Source organism: Natrix helvetica, assembly GCF_964273705.1.
Source record: "Natrix helvetica genome assembly, chromosome: Z".
In the NCBI taxonomy this organism is placed as follows: Eukaryota; Metazoa; Chordata; class Lepidosauria; order Squamata; family Natricidae; genus Natrix; species Natrix helvetica.
Genome location: NC_138554.1, coordinates 108,605,638 through 108,619,573, shown reverse-complemented (window position 1 = coordinate 108,619,573; position 13,936 = coordinate 108,605,638). Strand labels below are relative to the sequence as shown.

General features: G+C 35.2%; 1 protein-coding gene across 2 annotated transcripts; it reads left to right on the top strand.

Annotated features, from left to right (window-relative positions):
- The first annotated feature begins 1,965 nt into the window (after positions 1-1,965).
- On the top strand, positions 1,966-12,397 carry TAC1 (tachykinin precursor 1). 2 transcript variants are annotated; one of them, XM_081932311.1, is made up of 7 exons: positions 1,966-1,996; positions 2,265-2,505; positions 2,789-2,920; positions 5,406-5,502; positions 6,122-6,145; positions 10,463-10,516; positions 11,873-12,397. In XM_081932311.1, exons 2-7 carry the CDS (start codon positions 2,377-2,379, stop codon positions 11,920-11,922), a joined length of 486 nt encoding a protein of 161 aa, XP_081788437.1. In that variant the 5' UTR covers positions 1,966-1,996; positions 2,265-2,376; the 3' UTR covers positions 11,923-12,397. The 2 variants fall into 2 exon arrangements, with proteins under 2 accessions (XP_081788437.1, XP_081788438.1); XM_081932312.1 differs by lacking the exon at positions 10,463-10,516.
- The last annotated feature ends 1,539 nt before the right edge of the window (positions 12,398-13,936 follow it).

Here is a 13,936-nt window from a genome sequence, read left to right as displayed (position 1 = left end):
GGACCTAATGAACAATTTTATTCAATTCCAACCATGTCCTAGCATATCAATAGTGTGACTGTATATGTATTTACTTACATAAATGAAATTAGGTTGAATAGGGCTTACTTATATGTGTTTTCTCCCTCAGCCAGTGTTACTTCTTTAACTTTGATGGTGGTATGATAATAGTTTAGATCACGGGTGTCAATCTTGCTGTGTCACGTTGCCATCACATGATGTATCGTAATAGTTTTTCCCTTCACAGAGCTGGGGTGGGCAGGGCCTGCACATGACACATCCAGCCCACAGGTTGCCAATTTGACACCCCTGGCTTAGATGCTTCAGTACAGGAAAGAGTTCTTCATCTTATTTCATTTAGGGTACTTTTTCTCATCCTTATTTAATATTCTAAAAAATACACTGCAGGAGATTCATTCTATTGTTGTATCCCTTTAGTTCCTTGTTGCATTCCTTAAAATTTATATATTGACAGCTAATCTTGGTTAAAATACACAAACTTCAAACATATTCCCCTTAGAAGAGAACTATCTGACTACTATTTACATACTGATGCAATTGGGTGATGCATATAAAAAAATTACTTGCATCACTCATCATTAGGCAAACTCATTTTCTATCTTTTCTTCTCAAATTTCAGCAAATATTTCATACTAGTGGTTTAGTAACCAAAATTGTTCTTCCTTCATTTGTGGTATATTTTCCTACTAGTTGCTTTATAACCTTTCTCTATGTGCATCAAATTAAAATCATTACAACATATTTTTCTGCCTTATCTTTATGATGGCTTCATTTTTCTCTCCTACCTGTGAAAATTCATCCTTTCTTCTGCCAGTCTTAAAACAGTTTTCTTATTCTTATTCTGACTTCTGAATTCAAGATCAGCTTCAAAGTATACCACATTTGTTAAGCTTTGTAATTTGGAGGGTGATCTGGTGATTGCAGTAAGTGGGAAGAGAAACAACAGAGCCAGCAATGGGGCCAGAAAATATTACGATGGCATAGTTTTCTGCCAAGTCAAAATGGGTTCACAATATTCCAGCTTAGATGTGGAGAAATACCCCCAGCATCTTCTAAAATCACCCAACCAATACTGTGTCTATATAACTTTACCTGAACAATAATAAAAAATACAGCAGAAATGGTGACTATTGTAGAGTAGGAATGGCCATTGAATTATTGCAGAAACCACTGTCTTTGTAGATTAAGTTGTTTCTCTTTTACACCTCAAATGTTGTCTTTATGCATGAGGCTGTCTCACTATTTAGCAAATGAATGCTTTTGCCTGTAACTATGAAGTCTTGACTAAGCCTAGAATAAAATAAACAATGAAACAAGTACCAGAAATTTCTGCAACAAAGCAGTGTGAGCAAAGTATTTTATACACAAATGTTGATGTAATGGTTTCATTACATCATTGAAGCTTATTTTATTCCACATATACTATTAAAAAATCTCATTGAATTTTATTCTACATATACTATATTATTATAACATATAGTTTGTTTAAAAAAACACTCTTCCAATCCTTTAATTGAAATTTGGGGTTCAGTCTCTAAATGACAGTAGGTCTGTCATTCAAAATATTATGTCAAAGTTGCTATAGATAAATCACTCGATCTACTTTGATGTCTATAGGTACTTTGTAAGCTGGGAGATGCTGCCTGCTAGGCGAAATAAAGTTTTCCCTTGGGGGTGCTTGTCCCAGCTTGCTGATAAAGAGATGAGGGGAAAAAAGATAATAATTCCCGGGGAGAGCATCTCCAAAAGAAGTCTTGTTCATTCAAAAAGAGCCTGGTGGCAACTGCATATTGAACACATATGATGGTAATGTGGGGTGAGGGGAGGGGGCTAGTCAAGTGACTCATATGACAAACACCTGAAAGTCATTAGATTTAAGACCTCCCCCATCCTCTGGACTATAAAGTAGAGAGGATTCTTAGCCTGGTACTTGGTATTCCACCAAGCAGCTACTGGGTCACCTTTCTCCGTAGCAGTAAGTGCTCGGGGTTCATTGGAGCTGGCAGGCAGGCAGGCAGGCTGGCTGGCTGACTGGCTGGCTGGCTGGCTGGCTGGTTGGCTGCCTGCCTGCTTGCTTGTCTGGATCTTGCTTTAATTCAATTTTATACATCCAGATCGATTACGGGGCGGGTGTTATGGGCTACGTAGATGTCTCCTTTTCCTTCTATGGTCTTCTGTAGCGGGACGGGAGGGAAGAACCTTCACACTCATCCTTCACTTTTCTCCTCCTCTCTTACCAACAGCTTCGGACAACTTTGGAACAGGCGCAAAAGCGGGAAAGGAGCGCTTTCGCTTCTCTCGACACTGCTCTGCTTGGATTCTTCGGCTGCCCTTCGGCGGGAGAAAAAGCTCGAAATGAAGAAGGCCATGCTGCTTTTGGTCATGCTTTTCCTATCTTCCGCGCATGCCGTGGGGGACGATCTGGAAGACCAGCACGAGTTGAACTACTGGGCGGATTGGTCCGACGGAGGCGAGCAGAACCAGGTGAGACGAAGCGGCGCCTCTCCGCCACTTTGGGGAGGACATCCGCAACTTAGGTTGCTTTTGAAAAACGGTCGAGGGCAAAGATGGCTGGATGGCGGGGCACGGGCGGGCGAGGGAGTAAAGACCAGAGCGGGCAGGAGCTGGCCGTGTGAACGGGCATCCCTGACGTCGCCAGCTTTTGGCAGGTGCGCCAAGGAATGCTGGCCGCTCGCGCTCAGCTGAGGCGACGTCGGGGCGAATTATCCGCTCTATTCCGCCTCTCTGCATCCTCCTTTCGGCCCAGGCGAGAGCGCCGGATTGTGTTGACGGAGCGTCAAGTTCTCCTTTCCAAACTGAGGCCACCGGTGAAAAAGAGCGATTGCTTCCTGACGTCGCTCCTTCCCGCGCGCTTTCTAGCAGTTGTTGCGTTCTTAGCGTGAGTAAACGCATCGGAGTTTTTAATCTTACTTCTTAATGTGTCGTGGCTGTCCTGCTTAGGGTGCCGTACCAGGCAGTCTTTTCTTCATGTTATTCTCATCACCACAGCAACCCCGTCAGGTAGGCTGATCTTAGGGATAATCAGAATTTGACCGCCCACGAAATTGTATGTTAATCTATCAAAGTCCTGTAATTGTGTCCATAGAACGGGTCTAATTTCAAATCACTCTTTACTGTGATTATTAACCATCTTTTAAAGGGTTTTAAAAGAAGACATAAATACATTTAGGGTATGATTCTAAATAATGATTTGGGAGCCAGATTTTGAAATCTGCATATGACAGAGGAGAGCAATTAGAAAACTACTAGGCCAAGCAGTATAGCTCACAAATCAGGGGGGGAAATAGCCCTCAACCACTGAGTTGAGAATCTAAAATCATCAAATGTAGTATGACGCCCATACGTAACAAGACTCTGTTCATATTTGAGAGAAAGTAGCAAGAGCCATCTTATCCTGTCACAAGTCTTATTCATGCCACAGTAAAATAACTTCTCTTTACTGCCATCATCTTTTCTGAGTTGCAAAATGTAGGAAATGTCCACATCTGGCAGCTTAATTAAATGGAAATACTTTAGGAAAAGATATATTAAATTCTATTATATTACTTGCTTGTCCTGGTTTTCGGGTTGTGTTTCTCTCTGCATCAGGAGAATGATAACAAATTTGCCTACAAGATAGATTAAAACCCCAAGGCCTAAGCTCCTTCTTCTTGTCTATTTGTGATATTTTCTTTCCAGGCCTCTATAATCAACACCATCAATTCCCCTTATTATAATGTTGGCTGATTATCACTAGCTGATAGGGTATCTTCTTTGGATGACACTGTATATGTCAGATCTTCAGTCAGCATACTGATCATTCCTTTAACCATAGCTTGAGAACCAAAATTGGGTGAAAAATAAAAATTACTATGAATAGGAATTCCATATGTCATGGGAGGAAACCATTTGAGAGAACAATAACATAAAGGTTTTTTTAAGAAATAGGACTTAAATCTCTTTAGTTTGAGACATGACTTTTTTCTCTTATGTTTAACTTCTCTTGACAATAATTCTTGCATTTCAAATAAGGAGTAGGAACAGGAAAAGTTATACCTACGCCTTTTTCCCTTAAATAATTTTTAAGGAAAGAGAAATTGCCAATTGAAATGATTAGTTTTTGCCATTGGGAGAAGCCTTAATTCCCAACTCTCTACAATTTAAATTCCATGATTGCTTCTTACAAAAATGGTGTATCATTTTTATTTTATGGTTCACCAGCATCTCATTTAACTTGCCCTTGTAATTCCCTTCTGGACAAAAATTAAAAAGCTGAAGAAATGAATGTTAGCAATTGAATGTCATAGGGAAGGTAAATATTCATGCTGAAATGATTCTCCTTACCTGTTTAAACTCACCCATGATTTCATGGGGTGTTGAAATTGGGTGCTCCAGCTCTTTTCACTATTTAATACCAATTACGTATGCTGCTCAAATTTGCACAGTTATATGGAAAAAAGAATCACTTGACATAAAAATGCCCAGTATAAATCTGTGATTTGTTACATGTACTCAAATCCCACTAGATCTTTATGTGATGTGATAAATGATCTGAAAGTACCGCTAAACAATTTAATATTCAAAGTGATTTGATGTGGTGCTATCTAGAGACTGTCCTGTTTGCTCAATTGGCACTATATTCCATCAAAAAATTTGCTGATTCCTATGGAAGAAGTTGAAATATAATTTTTGGATCCCAAATTCACAGATTCAGCTTGGCTCATAGTCATGTATCTTTTCTGTAAAATCTAATTTCCAGAGCAACCCACCCGTATCATTGTGCAAGCAACCACAGGATAGAATACTTAAGAAGATATGAAGCTGCCCTGGTTGTATCAGACCTTGGTTCATTTAATATTCCTCGCTACCATCTTCTAAGTCAACACCTGTCAGGCAATCTCATGGTTTATTCATAAAACACATCCATAATTTATAGGTGATCAGACAAGTTCATTGTTTCATGCTTTTTGCAAGGGATTAAGATGGATTATCTAGATACAAAACAGTTAAGAATGAAAACAGATCACATACTTGTTTTTAAAACTTTACTCAATCAATCCATCAATTTTGAACCAAATCTTGACAATTTCCAGCTCTTAATTTTCAGTGCCCTCTTGTCACCTATGTATGCCCAAATGCAGGAAGCTTTTGATCCTAGATTAACATTTATATCCATTTGCTCATTTGAATTAGAGAAAGGGGGGAAATCCCTTTCCTTTGAAATAAGCTCCTGAAGGCTTTTGAATGTATCAGATCAGGGAAAGGAAAAAGAAAGCTCAGAATATGCAAACCTTCCAGGTTACGTGCTCTTTGTTGTTTAATGGATGTCACATTTTATAAGTGAAGCTGAGCACTGAAATAGTCTTTTTATATTTCTGTTTCAGGAGAAGCTGCCTTTCCCTTTTGAACACTTTCTTCAGAGGATTGCCAGAAGACCCAGACCTCAGCAATTCTATGGCTTAATGGGAAAACGGGATGCTGGTAAGAACCACTTACATTTATTTTAATGCGTTTTTAGGTGTTGCTAAAATGATTCAAATTTTAAAAATATTTAATAAAATAAAACACTTATTCCATTAATTTATTATTTATAATTAGTAAATTCATTATTTATTTATAAACATTATTTAAAATATTTATTTTGATTCCATTAAAAATGTTTTAGAAATATTCCTAGTACCATGAATAGTATATTATGTATATTTAGCAAGACACTTTAGAAAAACTAAGTATGTAAAATAAGAGTCTTTCTTCTTATAAATAAATCGTGAGTTTTGAAAGAAATGAAATGAAAATCATGAATAAAATCAAGGTTGCCGACATGGATCAAACGGGCAATGTCCTTTTACCCAAGGAAAAGTGAATGAGAATCATATAAAAAGCATACCCTGTTTTATAATGGAACATATACAGAAAACACTCCTGGGACATTGTGCCTAGACTAAAAAGTGTTTCTCATCCATTAATTATTCAGAAAACAATTAAGGCATTAATTGCTATGCACAGATAATGTGATTCTTTGAAATGCTTTCATTTTTTTTATGATTGTGTTAGATAATGATATGCTCCTGCTAATTATTTGTCATTTTTTTATTTCCAGGATATAGCCCTGTCTCACACAAAAGTAAGTTGGAATTGATTTTATATATGAATTTATATCTTGCCTTTATTATTTTCATAAATAGCTCAAGGAGACAAACAAACACAGTACTCATAACTATTCTTCCTTTTTCCTTCATGAGGGGGATTGGGCTGAGAGATAATGATTTTCCTCCCATTTTCTTGTGTACCATTTAATCAATTACTTCAATATGAGATACATCCAGAATTGCAAGTATATATTTGATTCTAGGGAAATTGTATCAAATCCAGCATTTCCAATGAACTCGTATGAATGTTTTTTCATACATTCGAGGCAGTGTAAAATTCAAAATGTTTCCCTACTGGTTCTGTGGGCATGGTTTGGTGGGTGTCATGTGACTGGGTGGGCGTGGTCAACTTAAAAATGCTTTAAAAAGTAAAAATGTTCCCACGATCGCATAGCACAGCTGATTGTCGCACAGCTGATCGTCAGAACTTTTTTTTTTACTTTTTAGCATTTTTTAACTGTGGGTTCAGGTGAACAGGTAGCATTTTTTACTACTACTTTTTCCAAATTATTTAGAAATTCCAAAAATTATAACCGAACCATCCATTCTTATCCTGTGCTTTAGGAGAGGGTAATATCAGAACAGGGTGATTTCTGAATACCATTTTTCCAGTCTAGCCTAATCCTGCGCATACCTACTTAGAAATAAGTTCCAATGAGTATAGTAGTCTTGCAAATACAATTAATAGCATTCATACTTTTAATTAAGACCAGCAATGCTTTTTCAGTAGTACACTTCAGAAAGAAATGGGACCAAAAGCCTCATCCTTTTGAAACAGATTTCTATACATGTGCCTAGCTCTCTCATTGATTGATTCACTCATTTTCAGCTGATCCTTGTGTATATTATATTACTGTTTACATTTTCATTTATGGTGGAATGATGTTTTAATTTTACTGATCTTTAGTCATTTAGTGCTATTAATCATAGCATAATTTTGTTGGATTGATTTCATCAGTTATTACAGTTATGTTCCTTTTTATATTCTCCATGAAATATTGCATTAAATTCTAGAGGCTAATATCTAAGCAGAAATATATAGAAATGTCGTGCTAGGGCCAGTCTTAGCAGATACTGTATCACTAATTAAACTCACAATATCCCTTATTAACATTTAGCACCATCAGTGATATTTACTTGCAATACGGCTTAAGTTTATAACCCTCATTTCAACCATTAGTCAGAAAATGATAACTTTTAAAGCAATTTGGAGAAGTAGAACCAACATTTTTATTAGTGAAAGTTATAAATCAACCTGCATAAGCAACTTTTGGATAAATCAAAAATCTTTCCAAAATTATTAACTGTCCACTTAAGGAATAGCCCATTTATACAAAATTATTTCATTACTAAATGGAAATGAGCTACCAGAATGAATATTGATTACATAAAACATATCACTAGAGGAATACTGATTAGGATATGGAAATATAAAAACAGAAGCTATAAGGAAATGACTCTTTTCAAAAATACATATAGTGACAGAGAAAAGATTTCTAGCTTTGTGTTCTTTCTAATGTGTCACTATACGTTAACTATCTTAGACAGAAATGGTCTTCCTTTTGGGAGAGAGCCCTCCCAAAGGGTCCTCATTTTACTGACCTAGGAAGAATGGAAGGCTGAGTCAACCTTGAGCTGGTCAGGATCGAACTCCTGTCTATGGACAGAGTCAGCTTGCAATACTGCATTCTAACCACTATGCCACCATGCATAGACCCTCTAATGTGAGAAGAGAAATGGATCCATTCAGGCCATTCAGTCTTCTATTATTGTCTCTATTTGTACCTTAGATTAAGTTTCACTGATTTTTTTTTTTAAAAAGCAAGGCTTACCTCTGAGCAAGATAATGAAGGCGGCACTATGAAATCCCAATTTTATAATCACAGGGTGCAATGAATCTGGGATTTTTCTCAAAGGACACTTTGTTGGAATAGAAAGCTGTCACTTTGTCACTTTAACATAAACTACTCCCAGTGTGATTTCAAATTGAAATTCAATCCTTCTGCCACACCCTGACATCAAGGTTTAGTAGCAAATCTCCCACCAAACTGATTTGTTTCAATATACATGGGGAAACAAATCAAACTTTGGAAGAACTTATATAAATCTTTTTTTAAAACAGCTGTTTAATCTCACCTGGTGTCATAGCTTTATTCAATTTAATAATATAACTATTTTACTTTCTAAAGTCCTTAGGAATTTTTTAAAAAAAATTAAGGAGAAAATGTACTCCATGGCTGCTAAAAGGCTGCCTGAAAGTTATGCCTGAAATGCACCACTGAGAACATTGAAACTTATACCCAAGTAAGTTTACAGATAATAAACCTGTCCAAGATTCTAGATGTCCCTTAATGTATTGTTTCTGATCCCAGACCTGGTATTAGATTGTATGCAGAGCCTGTGCCAAGTATTTTTTTCTAAATAATGTTGCTTTAATCCAGGAAATCATCTTATTTTAATTGTGTTTCTTGTGTATGAGATTCATTGTAAGCTGCCCAAAATATTTTTAGGCTTGGGAAACCTTAATAAATACATATACATAAAAGAGAGCTGGATAGATGACAGACAAAGAGACATTGTATTGATTCTTCTACTATAGTGTACATATTGAATATACAGTACATTCATTGCAAACAAGCTAAGGAAAATAGTTGGTTAGAGAAGAGAATCACAGAGACATGTTAAGCAATCTGATTTTTACACTTTTCTCCAAACTGACTAAAGCTTTAGCCCAAACCCAGAAGTTTAGTTTTCAGGAAGATTAAAATACTATATATTTTATTTTATTTGACTGGGTTTTACAATACATAAAATAGCCTACCAAAGATATGAAAATACCTTTAGTGTTACTGATTGAGTGTTGAATTAAATCTTGGGGATCAAATCTGTTTGAATTGCAGTTATTTCATCCAAAGCTTCTGTCCACTTATTCCACTGTATTTATTGGCTGCTGTCAAAATTATGATCTGGTAAAGAAAAAAAATCTCACACTGCTTACAAATATGTCATATGTGCATGACATTCTGGACCCTGAAAGCCTGGCTATTTATTTTAGATAGATCAATAATTTGAGGAGCTTTTGGGGAAAAACTCTCCAAAAAGTAATTTGCAATTTGTTGAGATCATACCAAAGCAATTAAAAATATAGCACAGTCTTTATCAAACATAGTATATACAATTTGTAAATTCATTGTATTAATAACTTTAAAAAATATCAACTGGGTACACAATAAAGAAATAATTATTAGAGAGAGATTATTAAATTATTAAAGAGATAATTAAATCATCGTAGAAGCAGAAATAGATACTACATATATTGAGAGGCTGTATACTCCTAGTCTGGAAACTGTCATAGCTTGTGTGGCAAGATTGATGTCATGGCAAAATCGTCAGTTTCAATCCTTTATTTCCTTACATCTAGTGGACATAAATCTTGCCAACCTAAAGCTATAACTGTTGTGTCCAAAGCCAGCAAACATAAGGTGTCAATCAACACCCACCAACCGTCTGGATTGGACAATACCAGTAGGCGTCACCAGAGGGAGCTAACCTTCATCTGATTGGTTGCCGGTTTGACAGCGGCTATATAAATAGCTGTCAAACCGGAGTTCACTGTTCTTGTTATGCTGTTGCTTAGTTGTGTCTCAAATAAATAGTAGTTCTTACGAATCGCCTCATGCATCTTAATTCTAATTAAGAATTTAATAATAACTTTCTAACCTAGATATATCCTGAGAAATTCTAGGGTCTGGCTACTCTGAATCTCTTCCCCACTTCCCATCCAGCTTGGGGACTGTGCAGGATCTTGATCCAGGCCTCTCTCTGGGAAACCTTTATATTGCCAAATCCTTCCCTCATTGCTCCTCCAGATGCAAGTCTATAAACAAATAACCAAGCCCAGAGAGTTCACATTCCAAAGTATGTTGAAAGAACTGCCTAGAAGAGGTGAATAATAAACTAGTGCTTTAAACTACAGCCTAGCTAAATAGCTCACATTTGGAAGCCACTTTTTATTATTAATCAGTCCCATTTTAAATGAATTAAGATGGGAAATTATTCAGTCACAATCAGATTCTGCAGAAATATGACATTTTTAACCTTTATTTGTAATAAAAAAAATTCCATAACTAAGGGTCAAATATATTTAGCCTTGAGTTCAACTATTTAGAGTCTGTTTCTATTGTGTATTTCAGTGTGAAAATGCATTCACATTCCAAATTGTTTTTCTCCCCCCCAAAAAAGGCATCTTTCAAATGTACTGTATTTAAACATCCCACAAATATATTTTTCAGGATATAAAACAGACTCATTTGTTGGACTCATGGGCAAAAGATCTTTAAATTCTGGTATGTATAAACTATAAAATGAAAGTCAAACAAAAACCTACTTCTCTACAATTTTCATTTTTATTTTGTAACATTTTGAATACACTGCCTTTTTACAATATTTAAGACAAAGATTGATAACTTGAGTTTTCCAAGAAGTTGCAAGGACTCACTTTTTATGGAAGTAACATGAACAGGAAGGATGGTCTTTAAAAAAAAACCACAGATTCCTCTAGGAAATAAGGACACTGAAAATTGTTCACTGTTCCTTGTCCATGAATTTCTTTTTTATTGGCACAGTAATTGTCAATTTACCTTTCTTGTATGATCCTATACATCTTTATGGAATTAAATCCAATTTTATGTTATGCAGCATCAATTTCCAGTTTATTATGATTTAATTTATAAATTTAAAATCTGTTAGGCTCTCAAGGTATGTGTATTTTGGCAACTTAACAAAACATTTTTAAAACTACTGAAATATTTTAAAAGAAATAGTTTCTCTTATTTCTCTAAATAGTTCACTAAGCCATATCATCTAATGGTTTTGCAATTCTTTAAGGTGCACCCAGGCAACTATTTTATGAAATTATAATTGTCAAGTGCTTTATATTTCAATCTAATAATTTAATCTTAAAATGTCAGTTCCTTTAGTTACAGTTATGAAGGCCAGTCTTTTAAGCATTTATGAAAACCAATGAAATGTATGATTGCCAATATGCTAACACAACTTCCCCAGACAAACATCTTCCAGATATGTAAACATGAACTCCTCAACTTCTCAAGCTAGCATTTATGAAAATTTGGGAACTAAATCTACATTTTGAGATTATCAAGATTGAGGAGGACTCTAAATGATTACCACTTTAAGATAATTCTATGTTTTATCAGAAGTACTTTGAAAGTCACCTAGTTCAGCCTCTTGCTCACTGCAGGATATAGTAGATGGTGAATAATGTGCTTGCCATATGATCATGAAAATTCATCAAATGAAAATGTGAGGGCCACCTTATGATGCAAATAGTTCTTCAAACATCCTATGATTGAAAAATTATCTTCAGAGAACTCCAAGAAGTCCAGTTTTGTTTGTCTGAATAACATTGAAATATTTTCATGATCAATGACTTTCCAACTCAACAGAAGCAGAAGCTCTTTGGCAGCGATAAATTACATGCCAATATCGGGAGCTGGTTCAGATGAGTTAAACCGTGAATCAAATTTATGTGGCATTTAAAATTAGGAAGCAGCACACCAGTTGTGGTCTTATTGGAACAGCTTACAATGGAACTTCATTACATTACTTTTCAGGCAAGCTTATCAAGATATGTAAATATTAATTATATTCAATTAATCTGCACCATTTTGTTTCCATGTTAGGATCTTCTGAATGGAGTACCCTGCAAATGTTTGAAAGAAGACGCAAATGAGACAGTTTTCCATTGTCCATTGAAATGTTTAAGTAGCCAGCTTAGTGTAATGAAAAATAGCCATCGTAAGGAATATTTATTTATTTATTTATTTATTTTAAAAATGAAAATTTCAATTACAATGATTTCCTCTATTGTGGCAGCGATAGATGCATTATATAGATATGGCAAGCTTTACAGCAACATTTCTGAATGCAATATAGAAATCAGTGGTGTTTCAAAAAAAAGCACATTATTCATCATGTGAAAAAATGTTCAACTGTAAAAAAAAGTGGTAAGAAATAAGAAAAGAGAATCCTTTGTTAATTTAATATTTGCTAACCCACCAAATTGATTTGTGATCACAACAAAAAAGAAAAGGAACAGCCCTATAATTTATGTTATCAAAATTTGCTTGTATAAGTCTAGCATGTGTTTGTTTATTTTGCCTCTGTCTTTCTCTCTCCATCTATCTATCTATCTATCTATCTATCTATCTATCTATCTATCTATCTATCTATCTATCTATCATAGATAGATAGATAGATGATAGATAGATAGATAGATAGATAGATAGATGATAGATGATAGATAGATAGATAGATAGATAGATAGATAGATAGATAGATAGATAGATAGATGATAGAGATAGAGATAGAGATAGAGATATAGAGATGTTGTATTTGTGCTGATAAATAAAGCATACCAGGGGTTGTAACACAAATACATATATAGATATATAGATATAGATATATTAAAGAAATGAAGTGAATTTAAACATCTTTACTTCATTGTCTGATACCTTGCCACTATTCACAGACATCAGATAAAAGTAACACTCTATTCCCACCCATTTTATGCATGGATATCATTAATTAAAACAAAACCAGAAAATTCTGCAGCTATTTTATCTTCAGCTGTGAATCTTGAAATCTTACCGCATTAACTTTAGAAATTTAGAAACTTTAGACAACTTTAGAAACTCCCTATCACACACCTGCCCAGATTTGCTTAGGGATTAGTTGAAGGCCAGATATTCACCAAACAGGGACCATTCTTAATCTGCTTGTCTAGCCTTCCTCAACTTGCTAATTGCAAAACTATAAATGCCAGTGATAAAAATTCTGGCAAGATTGATTAATGGACAATACTCAGATAATCTAATAAAATTCATAATCCTTACTTTTCCTTTAAAAAAACATTGAGATCTGGTGCGTCTCTTTGTTAAATGCATAGCAGAAGTCCTGCCCCAAGAAAGCAGATTAAGAAAGCAATGGCAGGGATGAAAATCATGAGGATAAACTGCAGTTCTTGAACACACCTACAGACTCCGATTATATAGTCATATCATGACTTGGTTTCAAAGCTCCAAATGACTAAATAAGAATTGAAAAGTCCTTTCTGTTATATGAACCCGCTAATGCTCATCTGGATTTTTGCAGGCAAGATTTGCTTTTGTGTAGCACTGCTGTCCCTAATGTGATGGCAATTATGTGGGGGAAAATGCATCGATTTTAGGATTCTATTACAGAGAGTTGAATTACAGAGAGTTCTTACCACTTTTGAAACATATACAGTAAATCTGTGCATCTTGCTTAGCCATGGTAGATCTTCTATGATTCACAGCTTCCCATGTTGTACCAAGTTACTCAATTGTGATTAAGCAAATCATGATATGTGATCTTATCTTTATATGATATACTTAATATAAGCAGTCAGCACTTTTGTCAATTCTAAACCTACTGCCAATCAATTATTACAGTGAACTGTAGATTCTAGTATGATGATTTCCTAATGTTTTGCGAAGAAATGGAGTCCCAGGGAATAAACAACTTTATAATATATTCTAATTTCCTCTTTGAAAACAAAGAAACCTGAAGTTGCATTTTGCAAGCAGCTCAGTTTTATCACTTGCTATTTTGATCCTACAAAAAGTCATATCCAGGTTTAGGGGGGGGGGGAGCAATCTTAAAATGCTTTCTTTAAAAAAAGTTTATATTCTCTATTTGGATCGCTATAAACTGCAAGCCTATAT

Coding starts and splice junctions, on each gene's coding strand:
- TAC1 (XM_081932311.1), top strand. CDS start 2,377: ATGAAGAAGGCCATGCTGCTTTTGGTCATGCTTTTCCTATCTTCCGCG. Junction 2,921..5,405: donor GCAGTTGTTGCGTTCTTAGC/GTGAGTAAACGC, acceptor TTTCTGTTTCAG/GAGAAGCTGCCTTTCCCTTT. Junction 6,146..10,462: donor TAGCCCTGTCTCACACAAAA/GTAAGTTGGAAT, acceptor TATATTTTTCAG/GATATAAAACAGACTCATTT.